This window comes from Chlorocebus sabaeus, chromosome 5 (assembly GCF_047675955.1).
Source record: "Chlorocebus sabaeus isolate Y175 chromosome 5, mChlSab1.0.hap1, whole genome shotgun sequence".
NCBI lineage: Eukaryota > Metazoa > Chordata > Mammalia > Primates > Cercopithecidae > Chlorocebus > Chlorocebus sabaeus.
Window position 1 is genome coordinate 3,948,541 of NC_132908.1, and position 19,453 is coordinate 3,967,993.

The 19,453-nt window shown below is 54.1% G+C and overlaps 1 protein-coding gene across 3 annotated transcripts in view; it reads right to left on the reverse strand.

The window, feature by feature from the left end:
• Window positions 1–19,453, reverse strand: part of ADCY9 (adenylate cyclase 9) — a 156,125-nt gene that overhangs the window by 11,834 nt on the left and 124,838 nt on the right. For 2 of the 3 annotated variants that reach the window (XM_007984098.3, XM_007984107.3), the window contains exons 4-9: window positions 18,493–18,654; window positions 17,302–17,519; window positions 14,126–14,228; window positions 8,284–8,492; window positions 4,216–4,375; window positions 2,009–2,157 (exon numbers count right to left, since the gene is read on the reverse strand). In XM_007984098.3, the coding sequence (XP_007982289.3) occupies window positions 2,009–2,157; window positions 4,216–4,375; window positions 8,284–8,492; window positions 14,126–14,228; window positions 17,302–17,519; window positions 18,493–18,654 (1,001 nt within the window). The remainder of the gene's footprint in view (window positions 1–2,008; window positions 2,158–4,215; window positions 4,376–8,283; window positions 8,493–14,125; window positions 14,229–17,301; window positions 17,520–18,492; window positions 18,655–19,453) is intronic. The other variant, XM_007984114.3, reaches the window with a different exon arrangement.

The window sequence follows — 19,453 nt, forward strand, 5'->3', positions numbered from 1 at the left end:
AACAAGCAGTTTGCTGGATTTCATACTCTCGAGAAAGAGCTTATCGTGACCATCGTTCTAGATGGTCATACCTTCAGAAAAATCCAGGTCTGCTTTATTTTGCTTAATCTATTCGTTAAAGTTTCAAGTACTGAATGACAGTCCTATTTCACATTCCCTTTTTGATCTTAATTTGTAGGGAATTTAAATGTCTTCCGTATTGTGATTCTTGAGTAAACTGAGGATGGATACTCGTGCTGCCCATGGCTGGACTGCTTAACCAAAGGTACCCATGCCTACTCCATCTGATACTGACAACATTGCAGCAAATGGAATCATTTTGTGCTTTTGAATTTATTCAAGCAGAGGTCCTTGGCGACAGTAATGCCACTCCAAGGGGGCATTTTGGAAATGCCAGGGGTCCCTCTGGTTCTCTTAATAACTCAGGGAGCCAGAATGTTAAATCTCCTGCAAGGACAAGGAAGAAATATCCCATGTGACTTCAAAATATTCTGTGCACCTAAACCCTCTGTAATTGTAATACACACTAATAGTGAAACATTTTTATAAGCAGTTATAGAAAAAGCCCAATATTTGGGAGAAGTTTATCACATGAATGGAAGTTTAATGGGTTTAAGATATCACGAAATATTTGAATAAACTGTCCACTGCTTACATCTGCTATCCAAGGTATTACTGTATTTCCAACAACATATTTAGTTGAAAAGGCTTAAAATACCCTGAAACCAGTTGCAAGTGTACAATAGGCAATTTGGGACTTATTTTGTATTTTTATTTTTGGAGACAAAGTCTCACTGTGTCACCCAGGCTGGAGTGCAGTGGCACGATCTCGGTTCACCGCAACCTCCACCTCCCAGGTTCAAGCAATTCTCCTGCCTCAGCCTCCCAAGTAGCTGGGATTACAGGTGCACAATGCCACACCTGGCTAATTTTTTATATTTTTAGTAGAGACAGGGTTTCACCATGTTGCCCAGGCTAGTCTTGAACTCCCGAGCTCAGACAATCCACATGCTTCAGCCTCCCAAAAGTGCTACGATTATATGTGTGAGCACCGTGCCTGGCTGGGACTTATTTTTAAGAAATCAATATATACAGAGGATTTCAAAATAAAAGACCTATGTTCAGTGACTGGTCATTAATCTTGTGTCTCATGACATCATATGGGGAATCGTTTTGACCTATTTATTATTTTTTATTTGTTTTTGATATGGAGTCTCACTCTTGTCGCCCAGGCTGGAGTGCAGTGGCGCAATCTCAGCTCACTGCAACCTCCGCCTCCTGGGTTCAACCAGTTCTCCTACCTTAGCCTCCCAAGTAGCTGGGATTATAGGTGCTCGCCACCATGCCTGACTAATTTTTGTATTTTTAGTAGAGACGGGGTTTCACCATGTTGGCCAGGCTGGTTTTGAACTCCTGAGCTCAGATGATCTGCCTGCCTCAGCCTCCCAAAGTGCTGGGATTACAGGCATGAGCCACTGCGCCCAGCCTGACATAATGTTTAGAAATGAGGCCCAGGTGACTTGCCAGATCATCCTACGTCTTCACTCCTCCTTCCAGGCTGTGACCTGTCCTAGTTCACGAACCCTACCCTACTCAAGGAAAGTCAGCACCAGCTTCCTCTCCGCCTTCACGTCCACCTGTACCTCCGCCCTTTCATGGCCTCGACCATCTTCTATGAAATCCTTCAGGCCCCACTTTCTTAGATTTCATCCCATTGATCAGAAGTCACCTCACGCCTGCAATGGCGGCATTACGTTTTCCAGGACGTCTACATTCAAACATCCAGAGTGCTGTTCTAAATGACACTCTTTTTCTTTCTTTTGCGTATTATTCTAAGGGCATCTCGTTAGCTCTTTGACATGATATGTGCTGAAAGCTATTTTGGGTCATGATGGGAAACATCTCTATCTAGACGTGAGAAGCTATGTGCAAATGCAGCCAGGCCCTAAGCGACCTCAGGAAAGGTGGCCATGCACCCTGCTGCCCGCACGCAGTGCCGGCCGCGTACCTGTCTGGGCACAGGGAGACGTAGAGCAGGAGCAGCGGCCCGGTCCCCACAACGGTGGCGAGGGAGGACCTCATCCAGGAGCTGAGCTGGCAGAAGTTACAGTAGTGCACGACGGCAATCAGCGCGGCAGAGCCTGTGAACACTGGGAACTGCAAGAGGGGAAGGGTTAGGACAGCCGCCCAGGGCCCCCCAGCCACCACCGCTATACCTGGGCCGCCAAAACATTCGCCACTAATCCATGTTTCCTTTTTTTTTGAGACAGAGTCTCGCTGTCGCCTAGGCTGGAGTGCAGCAGTGCAATCTCAACTCACTGCAAACTCTGCCTCCCGGGTTCAAGTGATTCTCCTGCCTCAGCCTCCTGAGTAGCTGGGATGACAGGCTCTCGACACTGTGCCTGGCTAATTTTTGTATTTTTAGTAGAGACAGGGTTTCACCATGTTGGCCAGGCTGGTCTCGCAGGTGATCCACCTGCCTCGGCCTCCCAAAGTGTCTAGGATTACAGGTGTGAGCCACCGCACCCGGCCTAATCCATGTTTCTGTGTAATCTAAAAATATCGCCGATACCATCTGATTGCTTACTGTCCCCAGTCAGTCTTACTTCCGCTAGTGGGCAGTGTCAAGGACAGATCAAGCCTGTAGGTTCACTAGCCAGCATGAGGCTCCCTGTTCACACGGTGTCACGCGCCTCTGCAGGCATGGGAAACGCCACGTGTCTCCGTGGAAAGGGAAGGGAGGCCTCCCCGTTCGAGAACCACTGTGTGATCAGCTTCCTTCAAAAAGCTTTTCCTTGGGGCCCAATGAGATGTGATGTGGGGCTAAAGTGCCAAACACCATCAGCCCGCCTGGAAGCCCATGCACCAGAAGCATCATCTCCCACGGCCGCGCTGGTTCCCTTTCCACGGAGTTGAGCAAAGGTCCCTTCCCGGCCAGCAGCAGCCGATCTGGGCACGAGTCAATTCTGTCTGCCAGGTATGCTTCTCACATGGTTAGGAAACGTGGGGCAGACGCTTGTTTGTAAAGTGTAAAGGAAAATAACTGATTTGGAACTTGATGAAGAACAAGTCACATTGGCAGGGACTCGTGCCCAATGGGGACTCCCCAGCCCAGCCATTGCCAGGGCGTGAGCATCTGGGCAGCCCGGTGTTAAGTCGACTCAGGATAGCAAAAGAGTTCATGCCTCTTCGAGGGTTTATTTTTATTTTGTTTTTAATTTTATTTTTATTTGGTTTTGAGACGGAGTCTCGCTCTGTCACCCAGGCTGGAATGCAGTGGTGTGATCTCGGCTCACTGCAAGCTCCGCCTTCTGGGTTCAGGTCATTCTCCTGCCTCAGCCTCCCAAGTGGCTGGGACTACAGGCACCTGCCACCACGCATGGCTAATTTTTTGTATTTTTAGTAGAGACTGGGTTTCACCGTGTTAGCCAGATGGTCTCGATCTCCTGACCTGATGATCCGCCCGCATCGGCCTCCCAAAGTGCTGGGATTACAGGCGTGAGCCACTGTGACTGGCCAGATCTTTTTTTTTTTTTAAGACGGAGTCTCGTTCTGTCGCACAGGCTAGAGTGCAGTGGTGGAATCTCAGCTCACGGCAACCTCTGCCTCCCAGATTCAAGCAATTCTCCTGCCTCAGCCTCCTGAGTAGCTTGGATTACAGGTGCGCACCAGCACGCCCAGCTAATTTTTGTATTTTTAGTAGAGACGGGGTTTCACCATGTTGGCCAGGCCGGTCTTGAACTCCTGACCTCATCTGATCTGCTCACCTCAGCCTCCCAAAGTGCTGGGATTACAGGCGTGAGCCACTGTGCCCGGCCCCATTTTATTTTATTTAGTGACGGAGTCTCGCTCTGTCACCCAGGCTGGAGTGCGGTGGTACAATCTCAGTTCACTGCAACCTCCACCTCCCGGGTTCAAGAGATTTTCCGGCCTCAGCCTCCCGAGTAGCTGGGATTAAAAGTGAGCACCACTACACCCGGCTAATTGTTTGTATTTTCAGTAGAGACAGGGTTTCACCATGTTGACCAGGATGGTCTCAATCTCTTGACCTCATGATCCGCCCCCATTGGCCTCCCAAAGTGCTGGGATTACAGGTGTGAGCCACCATGCCCAGCCAAAGGGTTTATTTTTAAATTGCTATCCCAAGTGATTTAAAGAAGAGAGATTAGGGAGTCCAGGAGAACATGGAAATAAAACACCTGAGCCTTTACTTACGTGTATGTTTGTCTCAAATTCGGAGGTGACATGGGAGTAGACGGCCAGTGCGGGGAGCGACACCAGGATGGCCCCGATGCAGTGACGCGGTAGCCAGCCGGCGATCCACTCCAGCAGGCGCTTGGTGCAGGCCATGACATCCTCCAGGAAGAACACCATCCTGCGAGAGGGACAGGGGTTAGTAGGAGTGATGGGGCCTGGAGTGGGTCATGGGCCAGGAGACAGTCGCAAGGCTGCAGCCAGCACTGCCCTCCGCTCTCTCCCATGCTGCCCCTGGGATGGGCGTGGAAGCAGGTGTGGGGTGGGGGGTCTGTCTCCCTCACTTTTGGTAGAAGGCAAGGAAGCCGGGCTCAGCTCATTGTACCCGACTCTAGGGCCACATGTTGCGTTCTGATAAAATATGCTTGTGAAAAGCACACGCTCCGCTTGTCTCAGAGAGCACGTGAGAGTATTACAGGCCGCAAGGAGAGTCTCCTGGGGGTCACCACGCTGCCGTCACCTGCTCCCATCAGCTTCTGAGGCAGGAGGTCTTGATGGGGGCAGCTCTGGAGGCACCCCGGAATTCTGTGGAGCCCCTGCAGTTGTCGCAGCAGGAGAGGTGGTCCTGGCATCTGGTGGGAAGGTGCCAGGGACACAGGCATCCTGCATGTGGGCAGGTGCTACCCAGGGAGGTTCTGCCCTGCACCCCACACAGCAGCCACGCCACTAGGCACCCACAAAGGTGGAAGGCTGCTGACAGCATCTTAGCCCACAGCCTGTGTCCCATCTACAAACAGAGAGTGCTCTGCGGTGACGCTGACACACTGGATTTCCCGGAGGGCAGCTCCTGTGAAAACTGAGTGGTGGTCATCTCTGCTCTGTTTGGGTCATCGCCAAGGCCTGTTCTGTGTTTCAGAAAATCACATCACATGCCGAACCCGGCTCGTGGCACCTGGACCACTAAACCCGCACACGCGTGCCGTCTGCATCTGGGCTGTCACGTTCATCACGCGTGTGTGCGGCTTCAGGACTCTCCAGGCAGCAGGGCCCTGTCGTTCGTGAGGTCCAGCACCACGTATTTCGTGTGAAAAGACTTCGTCGTTCTGAGCAGAGCGACGGTATGCACGGACTCCTTCCGCAGGTGTGTGTCTCCGCGGGCTCCGTTTCAGGAGTGTGATGTTGACACAATAAAAAGTTCTGTATAAAGAAGCAGCGGAGAGTGTGGGCCAAGAACCACTGTGAGGAGGAGGAACAGGTCTTGGCTGAGCCCAGGGACCGCTGGGCCAATGGAGGGGGGCACATGGGGAGATGAGGAGAGGGTGTGGGGTCCTCGTGGGAAGACAGTCCTTCTCTCAAGGTTGCTGCCAGGGAGCTGGGGATGGGCCTGCTGTCCCTGCCTCAGGAGAGGCTGCACGGGGGCCGCGGTTGAAGAGCCTCTGGCACAAAGCCCCCCGCCCCGCCCGGTGGCCCGGCCTTCGGGCCTGAACACCTACCATGCCTCTACCTCTTGGCTGCGTGGTGTGGCCAGGTGAGGAAACGCTCACCCTCCAGCCATTCCCCACACGGACGCAGGCACAGTCTCACCCTTTTAGGGTACTGGACAGCCCTGGTTTCCTGATATTTAAAGGATAATGAAGGCTTTGGAATATTTCCAAGAATAACCACAAATATGCAGAATACAGAGGCCCCAGGAGGGGGGACAGAGGGAACCGAGTTCCCAGTCAGGAGTAGGAAAGATGCGAGGTGGCGGGGGGCCTTCATGCTGGTCCCCGAGACTGCAGGGATCTGAAAACGAGACCTGCCATCCTCACGCCTGCCGGGGCAGAGTAGAGAGGGAGACGCAGGAAGCCTCCTGGAGGCGGTAGGCGGGGCCTGGGCCAGTCACTGAGAAGGCGCCTGGCTTTCCTCCCGTACAGGAAAGGGATGGGGCACCCGTACACCCCACAGCGCAGGCTCCCGACAAGCTGGGGTCAAAAACACGGCCCTCAGAGGGGCCAGGGATGCCTTTCAGGGTCTGGGCCTCTCCCAGGCTTGACGATTCCTGGTAAATGGAACTAAATCCCACCAGAGGCCTGTTTAGGGGTGCAGCAGCCACCACCTTCACCAGAAGCTTGGGGAGTGTGTCCCTGCAGGCGGGTCCAGCACACCTCACCCCCGCCCTCGGCAGTCTAGACCGGGGTTGGCCTCCATGCTTTAGAATTGGGTCTGAAGGAGTAGGGAATAACGGTTACAGGGTGAAAGTAAAAAGGCGTGGAGACAATGCTGGCCTCAGAGCCCTCAAGACGCTACAACCACCCATGTTAGAGGAAAACCTGATGGTGGGCCAGGGAGGGCAGACCTGGGGAAATGACTGCCCACCGGGAAGGGTTTCTTTTACTTAAAGAGTGGTGATATTCATACAATTCTTCAAATTTACTAAAAATCACTGAGTTTTGCCCACTTGAATGACTTTATTGTATGTAAATCATGTCACAATAAAGCTGATCCTTTTTTCTTTTTTGAGATAGAGTCACGTAGGCTAGAGTGCAATGGTGTGATCTTGGCTCACTGCAACCTCCACCTCCTGGGTTCAAGTGATTCTTCTGCCTTAGCCTCCCGAGTAGCTGGAATTACAGGCACCCACCACCAAGACTGGCTTTTTTTTTTTTTTTTTTTTGTATTTTTAGTAAAGACAGGGTTTCGCCATGTTGGCCAGGCTGGTCTCGAACTCCCAGCCTCAGGTGATCCACCTGCCTCGGCCTCCCAAAGTGCTGGGATTACAGGTGTGAGCCACCACACCGGGCCTAAAGCTGATCTTTTTAAAGAGGAAAAACAAACCAACCAGGGGCCTGAGGATGCCTGGTTTGGGTTCTGGGGAAGCAGGCCCTGGAAGGGCTTTTGGACAACGGCTCCTTCGGGAGGGGTCCCCAGAAGCACAGGCGGGCACTGAGGCAGGACGGAAGGCTGTGCCAGGAAGAGGGCTGCTCGCTGTGGGCGATGGGACGTGAGCCCAGAGAGTTCTGGGAAACAGTGAGCACGTGCCACAGAGAGCATGACCCACGGCGAAAGGATCCTGGGTACAGCACAGGTGGGAGGGAGGAGGCAGGAATCCCGGCCTGCCCACCTCAGATGGGAGAAGCCAGCATTCCGGAGCTTCGGGCCAGACTCAAAGCCATTCGTCTCTGCCCTGGGATGTTGGATAAGGGCAGCAGACGCTCAAGGTCAGGGCTGCCTCCCCAGGTCTGTTTGAAGCCCAGCTCCTGGGCACGGTTGCTAGTAGGACTCTGCTAGGCTGGCAGCCATCCTGTTGAGGGTGACAGCACCATGAAAGGGGCTTGCGGTGCCCAGGGCCACCTGCCTGCTCAGGAATACTGAGACGCTGCAAACCCCTCAGGGAGCCGGGCTGGTCCTAAGAGCCCGGCTTCCCCAAGACGCACCTGTGGTCTGTTTGGAGCCTCTGTCCCCTTTAAAGTGAGCTTTCTATTATTGGGCTGTATGAGTTCTTTATCCATTCTAGATGTTAGACCTTGTCCGAGGCCTGATCTGCAAATGTTCCCTCCCATTCTGTGGGTTCTTTCGCTTTCCTGATGTTCTTTGCAGCACAACGGCTTAACTTTTGATGAAGTTGAGCTCGTCTCTTCTTTCTTCTGCTGGCGTCATACCCAAGAGACCACCACCTGAGGCAAGCACGCGGAGATGCTGCTATGGGTCTATGTTTGGCTCCTGCACTCTGAAGAGGCGCTTGCTGACCCAGCCCCGACTATCATCTGCCCCGACTCATGTATTTTCCTTTCCTTCCTCCAGATCATTTCCTATCTTCTCACCTTCTCCTCTGCAGTCTCTCACCCTGGAGATCCAGGGACGAGCTGCGGGGTGCGGGGCTGCGGGGCACTGCCCCCTCCAGTGAGGTGGTCCCCCGCATCTGGACCAATGTGAGGGAGGGAGGATGCCGGGGCACAGGGCCGGGGGAGGACACAGGGGCCCATCTCCAGGAATAAGCCAGCAGGGACAGCTGGCTGGAGACCAGTCCAACTGCTCAGCCATAAGCCATAGAGCCAGAAGAGGGAGCTAACGGCTCAGAGCTGGAGACCCAGCCCACGCGGCGCTTACCTGATGGACACTGCAAGGGACAGCACCTCCAGCAGCAGGGCCGCGCTGAAGACAGCCAGGGCGGCGGGTTGGGGAGGCGTGGTGGCCGCCTCGTACTTCAGGAAGCAGGTGGTGGACAGCGTCAAAAACACTATGGTCGACAGAAACACATCCAGGAGGGAGCTGAAGGTGGGACTAGCAAACGTCTTCACAGGGGAGTTCTTTATGACCTGTTTGGAGCAGGAGTGGAGCAGAATGACTGGGTGGCCACGGGCGGCCAGGAGTGCAGTTCAGATGGAGAAACAGGCAACACATACTGAGTGCTGCTGCTCCAGACCAGGCACGGGACGGGAAGGCTCTCGGAGGGCTGTCTCCCTCTACTACCCCATTTAACACTGGGGAGTCCGAGGAAAGAGAAATTAAACTTGTCCAGGGAGCCGGGCACAGTGGCTCACGCCTATAATCCAAACACTTTGGGAGGCTGAGGCAGGAGGTTCGTTGGAGCCCAGAAGTTCAACGCCCACCTGAGTAACACAGTGAGACCCCATTTCTACAAAAAAGTTTAAAATTAGCCAGGCATGGCAGTGCGTGACTGTGGTCCCAGCTTCTCGGGAGGCTGAGGCAGGAGGATCGTGTGAACCCAGGAGTTTGAGGCTGCAGTGAGCTATAATCATGCCACTGCACTCCAGCCTGGGCAACAGAGAGAGACCCCATCTACCAAAAATAAACTAATTAGCCAGGCCTAGTGGTTCGTGCCTGTAGTCCCAGGAACTTGGGGGGCTGAGGTGGGAAGATCACTTGAGCCCAGGAGTCTGAAGCTGCAGTGAACTACGATCACACCACTGCAGAATGATACCCTGTCTCCAAAAAACAAACAAACAAACAAACAAAAACCCTGCCAGGGTCACAGAGCAACTGATTATGACCCAGCACATTCTCACAGACACGTTACATATTGAGCTGAAAGATGAGTTACTGACTGGCGCAGGTGAGGTCTCTGCATCTGTAAGGCAGCTCCACGACAGCAATGTGCAGGGAGCTCCTGCTGCCTGGCGGAGTCCTAGGTTCAGCAGATGCGAAAGGGGGGCTTCAGGGCGGAACTGGCTGAGGGGGATTTAAGCGGCACATCGTTGCCTGGGAACCTACGGGGCCTGGCTCTGTGCTTGGGGCCAGGGCCCATGCAAAATGATGCCCTTGGGCAGCTCACAGCGGGAGGTGGGAGGGACAGGGATAGGAAACACAGGCAGGTGGGCCAAGTACACGAGAGGCCTGCACCAGTGTTCGGCAGTTGAGGGGGAGAAATAATGATGCTGACATGTCCAAGAGGTGTACCAGCCCCAGGCCCTGCAGGGCTCTGAGGAGGTGCGATCTCCACTGATGCTCACAACACCCCACAGGCAGGAACCACCACCCATCTGGGTGTACAGATTGGGAGGCCAAGGCCAGGGGCTACCCTGAGGGCACACAGTGAACGAGGAGCCAGGCCAGGACTCGGCGTGGACCGGTTGACTCCTGAGTGTGCCCCTAACCTAGAGGAAGGAGCAGGACCCAAAGGCAGAGGCTGTGGTTGGGAGAGGGAGGGATGCAGAAAGTTCAGCTCCTTTCCATTTGGCCTTGCAACCTTCTGGCAACCCAAGAGGCCATGGGTGTCCACTCAGCATCCCAGCCGGGCTCGGGCTGGGGGCGGGGGCTGGAGACGCAGGGAGCGGAGAGGTCTCGCGGCAGCCCTGGGTGCAGTGTGCGTTCCGTGGGACAAAACAGCTCCGGGTGTTTTGACCACTCCCAGGAACTAGGAGGGAAGGGAGGAGGGGGAGTCTGGACGGTGGGAGCAAGGTTGCCAGTCAGCCCTGATGCCAGGTTGGACCCCTCCAGGACAACCTGGGGGCGGGGTTTGGTTCCAAATTCCCTCCAAAGAACCTAGAGGCTCTGCAGGTGTCCATGTGCCCCGGAAGGGCAAGTCCGGTCCCAACCCTGGAATCCCTTCAGAAGGTGTGGGAATTTCTTTTTTTTTCCAGAGGCTGTGGGGACACAGTCTCACTGTTGCCAGGCTGGAGTGCAATGGCGTGATCTCAGCTCACTGCAACCTCCGCCTCCCGGATTCAAGTGATTCTTCTGCCTCAGCCTCCGGAGTAGGTGGAACTACAGGCACGCGGTACCACGCCAGGCTAGTTTTTGTACTATTAGTAGAGACGGGGTTTCACCAAGTTGGCCAGAATGGTCTCTATCTCTCTCTTTTTTTTTTTTTTTTTTGAGACGGAGTCTTGCTCTGTCGCCCAGGCTGGGGTGCAGTGGCCAGATCTCAGCTCACTGCAAGCTCCGCCTCCCGGGTTCACGCCATTCTCCTGCCTCAGCCTCCCGAGTAGCTGGGACTACAGGTGCCCGCCACCTCGCCCGGCTAGTTTTTTGTAATTTTTAGTAGAGACAGAGTTTCACCGCGTTAGCCAGGATGGTCTCGATCTCCTGACCTCGTGATCCGCCCGTCTCAGCCTCCCAAAGCGCTGGGATTACAGGTGTGAGCCACTGCGCCCGGCCAGGTGTGGGAATTTCAGGGGTGACACTGCCCATGCCCACCCGCCTTGGCAGAGGCACACGCACGTCCCCTTTCTCTGGGGCTCCATCTAGTGCCCATCAGGGGTCCGAGTCAGGGCCGGGAGCACGCATGTCCCCCGAGACCTCACTGCCTTGCCCACATGTGAGGCCAGAAGGTTTCCACACGGGCTGCTGTCCTGCCGAGAGCCCACACCTCCCACCTTCCAAGCCAAGGGCTCGCGTGCAGGGCCTTTCCCTCTTGGGGCTACCATCTCCTCTGTAGAACTGCCCCATCCATGGATGCTGGCACAGGCCCCGCTCCTCCCTCCACCTCCCTTGTGGTCGCTCCTGCCTGCCCTGCTGCTTCCCAGAGACACCTGTCCCGGCCCCAGCCTCTCCCTCTGAGCCACCCCCGGCCCTGATGCCAGAGGCTCCCCAGGCCCACCTGCCCTACCCCTGTGCATCCCGGCAGTGCCGCCTGTACCAGTCCCACTGAGAACAACGCTCCCCCACGTTATGATACTCCTTCGCCCTCTCTCCCCGTGGGCTCCAAACCCAGGGACGGTGCCACTGGCTCTGCCCTGCTCACTGCCCACATCCCAGGGTCTCTGGGTGTGGCTGTCCCACCATCCTCAGAGCGCAGGCTCTGTGGCGGGGCTGCCAGGGCTCAAGTCACTCCCCCATGACTAGCTGTGATACCCACCCAGCCATGCCTCAGTCTCCATCCAAAACCAGGGATAAACCAGTACTCGCACCTTGTGGGCGGTGGGATGTTAGGCTAGGAACGTACCCACGTGGAGCCCTCAGCACGATGAGTCCCCACACGCAGGCCAGCTGGGAGGCTCCCTTGTCCCGGTGTCTGTCCTTTCCTACCCACCGGGACCCTGTGGCCACCTGTCCTGAGTTTCGGTAACAGCCTCCCACCTGTCATGTGGCCTCCTGTCTTGTCCACACTCTTTTCACCCTCCAAAACTCAGCTGATACATGTTTTTCTTTCTTTCTTTCTTTTTTTTTTGAGACAGACTTTCGCTCTTCTTGCCCAGGCTGGAGTGCAATAGTGCAATGGTGTGGTCTCGGCTCACTGCAACCTCCGCCTCCCGGGTTCAAGCGATTCTCCTGTCTCAGTTTCCCAAGTAGCTGGGATTACAGGCACCCACCACCATATCCGGCTAAGTTTTGTGTTTTCAGTAGAGACGGGGTTTCACCATGTTGGCCAGGCTGATCTCAAACTCCTGACCTCAGGTAATCCGCCCACCTCAGCCTCCCAAAGTGCTGGGATTACAGGCGTGAGCCACCGCACCCGGCCATGTTTTTTTTTTTTAAGAGACAGGGTCTCACTATGTTGCTCAGGCTGCTCTATCTCCTGGCCTCAAGTGATCCTCCTGCCTCAGCTTACCGAGTAATTGGGATTACAGGTGTGAGCTGTGTAATCTTAAAACACAACCTGTTCCAGATCCTTCAACAGCTCCCCATGGCCTTTGCCATAAAGTCCATGGTGTGGGAGCCATAAACTAGCCCCTGCCACCTCCTGCCATTCCCGCCCTGGACGCACCTGCAACTCCCTGGACGCACCGGGCTCTTTGGTATCTCTAACGTTTGTGGGTGCTTGCCCCACTCTCCAGAATGTTCCCTCATTCCTACATTCCATTAATTCCTAGTCTCCCCACCGAGGCAAGCTCAGGAGCTCCCACCTTGGAGCCCCCAGCCTGGGCTTGGTGCCTCGCCGTGCGCTGGGAGGGCATTCGCAGACCTCCAGCTTCGGATGTTGTTTCTAATTCCTGCTCGCTATCAGGCCACATCTTTCCCCCTTCCTCAGCACTAAGAACAGTCTCCGGCAGAGCAGAGGCTGAGCGTACATTTGGTGCCTTTAGGAAGGGATGGCAGACATGTCTGCTGTTTGGGAGGCTCAGCAGTGCAGGGCGAGAAGCGGCCCAGATGCCTGGCTTGGCAGCCAGACCGCTCGTGTCCAACCCCGGCTATGGGACCACGGCCACCTGTTCAGCCTTTCTCAGCCTCAGCTTTCTCTTTGGTAAAATGAGGATAATCATCAGCTTCCCTACAGCATTGCTATGAGGATTAAATGAGATAATATTGAGCCTTACAGGCCACCAACCAGTCAACTTGCAAGTCCACTCCGGGAGCTGTGTCTGGGACATTAACGGATATTCACTGTCCCTTGGAGGCTGACGGAAGGGGGCACCTCCCACCCCACGAGGCATAAACTGGCTCTACCGGGCTCACCAGGGTCTTTCTAGAGCCCAGGCCAGGACACCACAGAGTTTAATGAAGACCTGCTGGAGGAACCAAGGGAATCAGAGTGAGAAATCCCTTTTGTTCTGGGTGGGGAGGGCACCCACTCTTGAGTTGGGAATACTCAGAGGTTAGGTTTGGGCCCGGAGGAGAGAATGCAGTCGGGAAGCCGCCAGGATTCAAACCAGGCTCCAGGTTCTTGTATTATTCCTTCCAGCAAGTCCCTACAGAGCACTGTGAGCGTTGGGACTGTGCTGGAGGCTGTGAGAGGGGCTGGAGGAGAGGGACCTCACAGAGCTGAGCATCTAGGGAGGGAGGAACACGAATCCAGAACCACCCAAGATTCCAAAATGGGGCACACATGGAGAAGGAAGTGTATGAAGGGAAGTACAATCCAGTCTGAGGTCATGGAGAGCTTCTTGGAGGAAGTGGGATTGGGCGATGGGCTGAGAGGTCAAGGACAAGGGGTTAAGGTGGTGGGGGCGGGGGAGGAAACGTGGAGCCGGAGATGAGAGAGAGAGGTGAAGGTCTCCTGGGTCCTTCTCAGGGTAAGAAAGCAGGGAGGGCAAAAGATAGAGAAGAGCCTCACCCAAGACTCCAGGACAGGTGGGGCGGGGGCTCCCTTCCAGGACAGGTGGGGGGAACCCCCTTTCCAGGGCAGGCGGGGGGGGCCCTTCCAGGGTAGGTGGGGATCCCCTTTCCAGGGCAGGTGGGGGGCCCCCTTTCCAGGGCAGGTTGGGGGGTCCCTTCCAGGGCAGGTATGGTGGGTTCCCTTTCAGGTGAGGTGGGGGCAGTCCCTTCCAAGACTGGGGATAGCCACAGGGTCCTGGAGACGCCGCCGCAGAGGAAAGGGTCTACTAATGGCGAGGTTGCGCTTTAAGACAAAGGGCTAAAGAAAGGTTTTTTTCCTCCTTTGCAAAGAGACATTTCACGTACAGTTGCCACTCAGGATTTACAGAGTGTGGGAAATGAGTATTAGCCTTCATGTTCGCATCCCTTGCTAAAGCACAAAACTAACAGTGAATGACCCCGTGAGAACAACAGACACATTCCTCAGTAAAAGCACAAGGAGAAACGAACACACCTCTTCTTGATAGCTGGTCCTGTAGGATCGCTCCAGCTCCTGATCCAGGAAGTTCAGGCTGAACTGATTAATGGGCGGCTTAAAAAAATAATCTTTCATCAGGCTGGAAGACACAACAAATGCAGTCGATCAATGCCCAGCACCATCACCGTACCGATGTTTTCAGATCACAATTAGCGACCAAAACGCTGCTCATTAGGTCACTACAACAGCTGCGTCTCAAAGCGTCCACAGACCAGACGCCGCTCAGCTGCCCCTTGTTCAAACAGATCTCTGGAAGGTCCTCTGTGACTCTAAGCATAATCATATTTTGTGGTCCACCTCCATTAAAGAATGACCATCCACCATGATTATAACACACATCATCGGAACCTTGGTTTTTTGGGGGGTTTTTTTTGAGGCAGAGTCTCACTCCGTCGCCCAGGCTGGAGTGCAGTGGCACAGCCATCTCAGTTCGCTGCGACCTCTGCCTCCCAGCTTCAAGCGATTCTCCTGCCTCAGGCTCCCGAGTAGCTGGGATTATAGGCGCCCGCCACCATGCCCGGCTAATTTTTGTATTTTTTAGTAGACGCAGGGTTTCAACAGGTTGGTCAGGCTGGTCTCGAACTCCTGGGCTTAAGAGATCTCCCCGTCTTGGCCTCCCAAAGTGCTGGGGTGACAGGCATGAGCCGCTGAGGCTTTTGAAAACACCTTCCTCATATCCAGGATTCGGAGATGAGGGCAGCTTTTCTGTTCTGTGAAACGGTCTTTGGTGAAGAACACGCAGATCGCTGTGCTGAGAGTACTTACGCGGATTCGGAGGCTTCAAATGAAACCATAATTCAGAACCGGCGGTCCTGTCATTCAGAGCACTGACAGTAATTGCCACCGTAAAAGCTAACAGGTTGTTATCACAAAATTGTGTTGATAGTTAGCGTAATTTTGGTGCTATTGTCACATATGCAGATTGCATGTGAAACCTGCAAAATGATAAACCTCAGTGATTTTAATAGCAGGGAAATCAAACCCGCTTTCCATGACTCTTTCGTTCATTTATGAATTGCCAGCAAATAGTAATATCCTTTCTATACGGCAGAAAATTACTAGAAACTAAGGGAATGTTAACATGATTTCAGAAAGCAAATATAGCTGTGTTAGCCTCTCTCCCTCATACAGTGACTATCAGAAGTAAATTAGATGAGGCTGGGCGTGTGGGCGCATCCTTGTAATCCCCAGCCCTTTGGGAGGCCGAGGCGGGCGGATCATCTGAGGTCAGGAGCTCGAGACCAGCCTGACCAATGTGGTGAAACCCCATTTCTACTAAAAACACAAAAATTAGCCGGGCATGGTGGCAGGTGCCTGTAATTCCATTTACTCAGGCAGCTGAGACAGAAGAATCGCTTAAACCTGAGAGATGGAGGGTGCAGTGAGTCGAAACGGCGCCACTGCACTCCAGCCTGGGCAACACAGCAAGACTACATCTCAAAAAAAAAAAAAAAAAGAGAAAAATGAAGTAAATCAGGTGAAATACATCAAGTGCCTCACGTGCACCTAACACAAAGTAGAGCTCATCACGTGCGCCCCTTCCTCTCCTTGCAGCACAGCGGACACTCCTTTCTGTGACACGTATCCAGTAACTTCCTACATCCTCAGACTCAGAAGAGAAATAATTCTGTCCCAAGACATTGACCCTCTCTCCTCCCGACTCAGGGACTGTGGACTGAGAAGAGCCACCACACAGCTGTAGAGAGGACGTGCACAGGGTCACATTTTAGCAGACAAGTGGCAGAAGTGACCCTGCTATAAGCTGTGCTGCTCCATTTATTTATTTATTATTTATTTTTTGAGACAGAGTCTCGCTCTGTTGTCCAGGCTGGAGCGCAGTGGCGTGATCTTGGCTCTCTGTAGCCTCTGCCTCCCAGGTTCCAGCGATTCTCCTAGCTCAGTCTCCCGAGTAGCTGGGATTACAGGCACCTGCCACCACGCCCAGCTAATTTTTGTATTTGCAGTCGAGACGGGGTGGGGGGGGGGGGTTTCACCTTGTTGGCCAGGCTGGTCTTGAACTCCTGACTTCAGGTGATCTACCTGCCTCGGCCTCCCAAAGTGCTGGGATTACAGGCGTGAGCCACCACGCCTGGCTGAAAATCACCCTTTGAGGCATCATAGTGAAGACTGAGGCAAGAATCATCCGTGAATGCTAAATCTAGGGAATTCTGATGGGGAATGAAATATTTACAAGATCTTCAAGTATCTTCCCACAGATTGCTTATTAGTCATAAGAGGAAGATAATAACCCTAGATCAGAGAACCTGGCACCACCTTGCCTAATTAAAATTAGTATCACTAATGAGGAACACACGGGCACCACGTGTCCCTGGAAAGGACACCCTGAGAAGGACATGGCATCCCTTCTGCAGTCTCTGCCTGGCCAGAGGGAGAGCCTGAATCTGACCAACCCAACTTCAGGAATATTTGATAAAAGGACTGGGCCTGTATATTTCAAAATGTAAACATTAGGCTGGGCACAGGTTCACACCTGTAATCCCAGCACTTTGGGAGGCCAAAGCGGGCAGATCACCTGAGGCCAAGAGTTCGAGACCTGCCTGGCCAACATGTTAAAAATCTACCTCTACTAAAAACACAAAAATTAGCTGGGCATGGTTGTGTGTACCTGTAGTCCCAGCTATGTGAGAGGCTGATGCAGGAGAATCACTTCAACTCGGGAGGCAGAGGTTGCAGTGAGCTGAGATTGAGCCACTGCACTACAGCCTGGGCAACACAGCAAGACCTAGCCTGTAAAAAAAAAAAAAAAAGAAAAGCCAGGTGTGGTGGCTCACGCCTGTAATCCCAGCTCTCTGGGAGGCTGGGGTAGGTGGATTACCTAGGTCAGGAGTTGGAGACCAGCCTGGCCCACGGGTGAAATTCCATCTCTATACTAAAAATACAAAAATTAGCCAGGTGTGGTGGTGGGTGCCAGTAATCCCAGCTACTCGGGAGGCTGAGGCAGGAGAATCACTTGAACCTGGGAGGTGGAGGCTTCAGTGAGCTAAGATCGCGCCACTGCACTCCAGCCTGGGCGACAGAGCGAGACTCTGTCATAAAAAAAAAAAGAAAGAAAGAAAGAAAGAAAGAAAAGAAAAAGGCAGAGAGGCTTCTGCCTGTAACCTTTGCTTTTTCCCAGATGGCCCCAATCGTACCTGTCTTCTTTGATAACGTCCACAAAGTGGGCGTCCGTTTTCTCCCGGATGTTCTTGAACCTCAGCGGAAGGAGAGCCGACTGGTCCAGGCTCACCCCTGCCCACCTTCCCTTCTCCTGCAAGATCTCACACAGAGAGGTCTGACTGTTGGTGAGCTTCTCCTCTTGGGGAGGGCTCAGAAGCCCGTTCTGAGTTTTGGGATTAGGTCCTCCAGAAGCCTGCCTCGAGACAAAGAGGACGCAGACACGGGAAGTGAAGTGGCACCGGGCACTGGGCACGCACGCCGGTCCCACCCTGAACTCTGCCGCGGGGCCCCACTGCACTGGGCGTGGGACCTTCTGCCCTGCAAGGGCCCCCCGCCCCCCTGCGCCTGCAGACCTGCTCCAATCCCAGCCCTGACTGCGCCCCTCTGCTCCTCCCTGTTACCCAACAGCGCCCAGCGGTAATGCTGGGTGTTCAGGCCGCCAGGAAAGTGAGACATGGGAAGAGTTGGTGAGGAGGTGGAGGGGAAGGGAGGAAAGTGAGGAGCCCAGGCCCCCAGAGTCTGCTTAGGCCAGCACCAGGGTTCTGGGGTCAGGGTGCATGGGTTGGGGGACCAGAAGTGTGACAAGGGGTCCAGGGCTGTCAGGGCACACGGAAGGTGGATGGAAACAGGGGCTTGTGTCGGGGGTGTCCACCGTGGCTGTGGGAAGACACGGGGTGACCTGTACCCACAATCCTTTGGCAGATGAAGGATGAGAGCCTGCGCCCCAGGGGAGCCCCCTGCATGAGCCCCCGACAGGCTCTCATGGGTGGGCTCAGTCCTGGCCCTGGTGTCCAAGTCTGGTTTTCCTGGCAGCCTTCCTGCCACCTGTCCTAACTCCCACCCTCTCTCTTCACCCAGCCTTTCTCGCCGTGAAGACCCCCTCTTGTCTCCGCCCGTCTGTATTCTATCATAAATTGAGTCCAGCTTCCAGTACCACAAGTTTCCCCCGAAACGCTCAAATCCACGCGTTTTACACCCTTATTGGCCTTTAAAGGAGTCCCGCCCAGCTCCGCCCCTGAGCGCTGGATTCCACGTGGGTTCCTGCTGACCCTCCCTCGAGCTCCCTGCCGGTGTCTTCAACACCCAGAGGGCCCGTGGGTGCGGAGTGGTGTTACCCAAGAGGAGTTACTCTCAGAACTAAGAAGCCGACAAGACAGGAATGTCACCTTGGGTGGATGCGCCAGGAGAGGAACTGACAGGAACAACAGCCATGAGCTTGTTACCTTGGTGCTGTTTTTATGCTCGTCTTGGCAGCCGTTTTGAGGTGCTCCTCCCTCGGCGCTGGCTTCAGATTTGGGAGCAAATGTGATTCCGCATGAAGGGCAGGTCTAGAGGAAAAACACAGACTGTGGGGACACACCTAGAAACCACGACTGCCCCCCTGAATTCAAGCAGGCCCCACTGTTGCAATCTGCCGTCACGCAGCATGGTGGTGAGCAAGGGGAAGGCGCACAGAACCACTCGGGGAAGAGCCGAAAGCCACCTGTGACAATGGAAACACACAGAAACCCGTGCACGAACGCAACGTGACCCGAAACGTGGAACCGGGAATGTTCACTGACTGGACAATGGATCAACAAACTGTGGTCTATTCGAACAATGGGCTGTTAGCCACGAAAAAGATGGAACCACTGATGCCTGCCGCAGCACAGTGAGGGAGGCAAGACACAGCACAGATATTACGTGATCCCGTCTACGTGAAATATTCAGAAAAGGTGAATCCTTAGAGGGAGAAGGCAGATTCATGGTGACCAGGCGGTATGGGAGCAGGAAGGGGGAGTGGCTGCTAAGGGCTGTGGGGTTTGCTACGGTTCGAATGTTTGTGTCTCCTCAAAAGTCAGATGCTGAAATCCTAATTCCCAAGGGGATGGCATTGGGGGGACAAAGCCTTGGGAGGTAATTAGGTCATGGGGGACAAGCCTTCAAAATGGGATTAGTGCCCTCATGAAAGAGGCCCCAGAGAAATCCTTCGTCCCTCCCGCCCTGGGAGAAGGCACCATCTGGGAAACAGGAATGGGTCCTCACTGGACACTGAATCTTCTGGGACCTTGATCTCAGACTTCCCAACCTCCAGAACTGTGAGAAATATATTTCTGTTGTTTAAAAGCCACTTCGTTTGTGGTATTT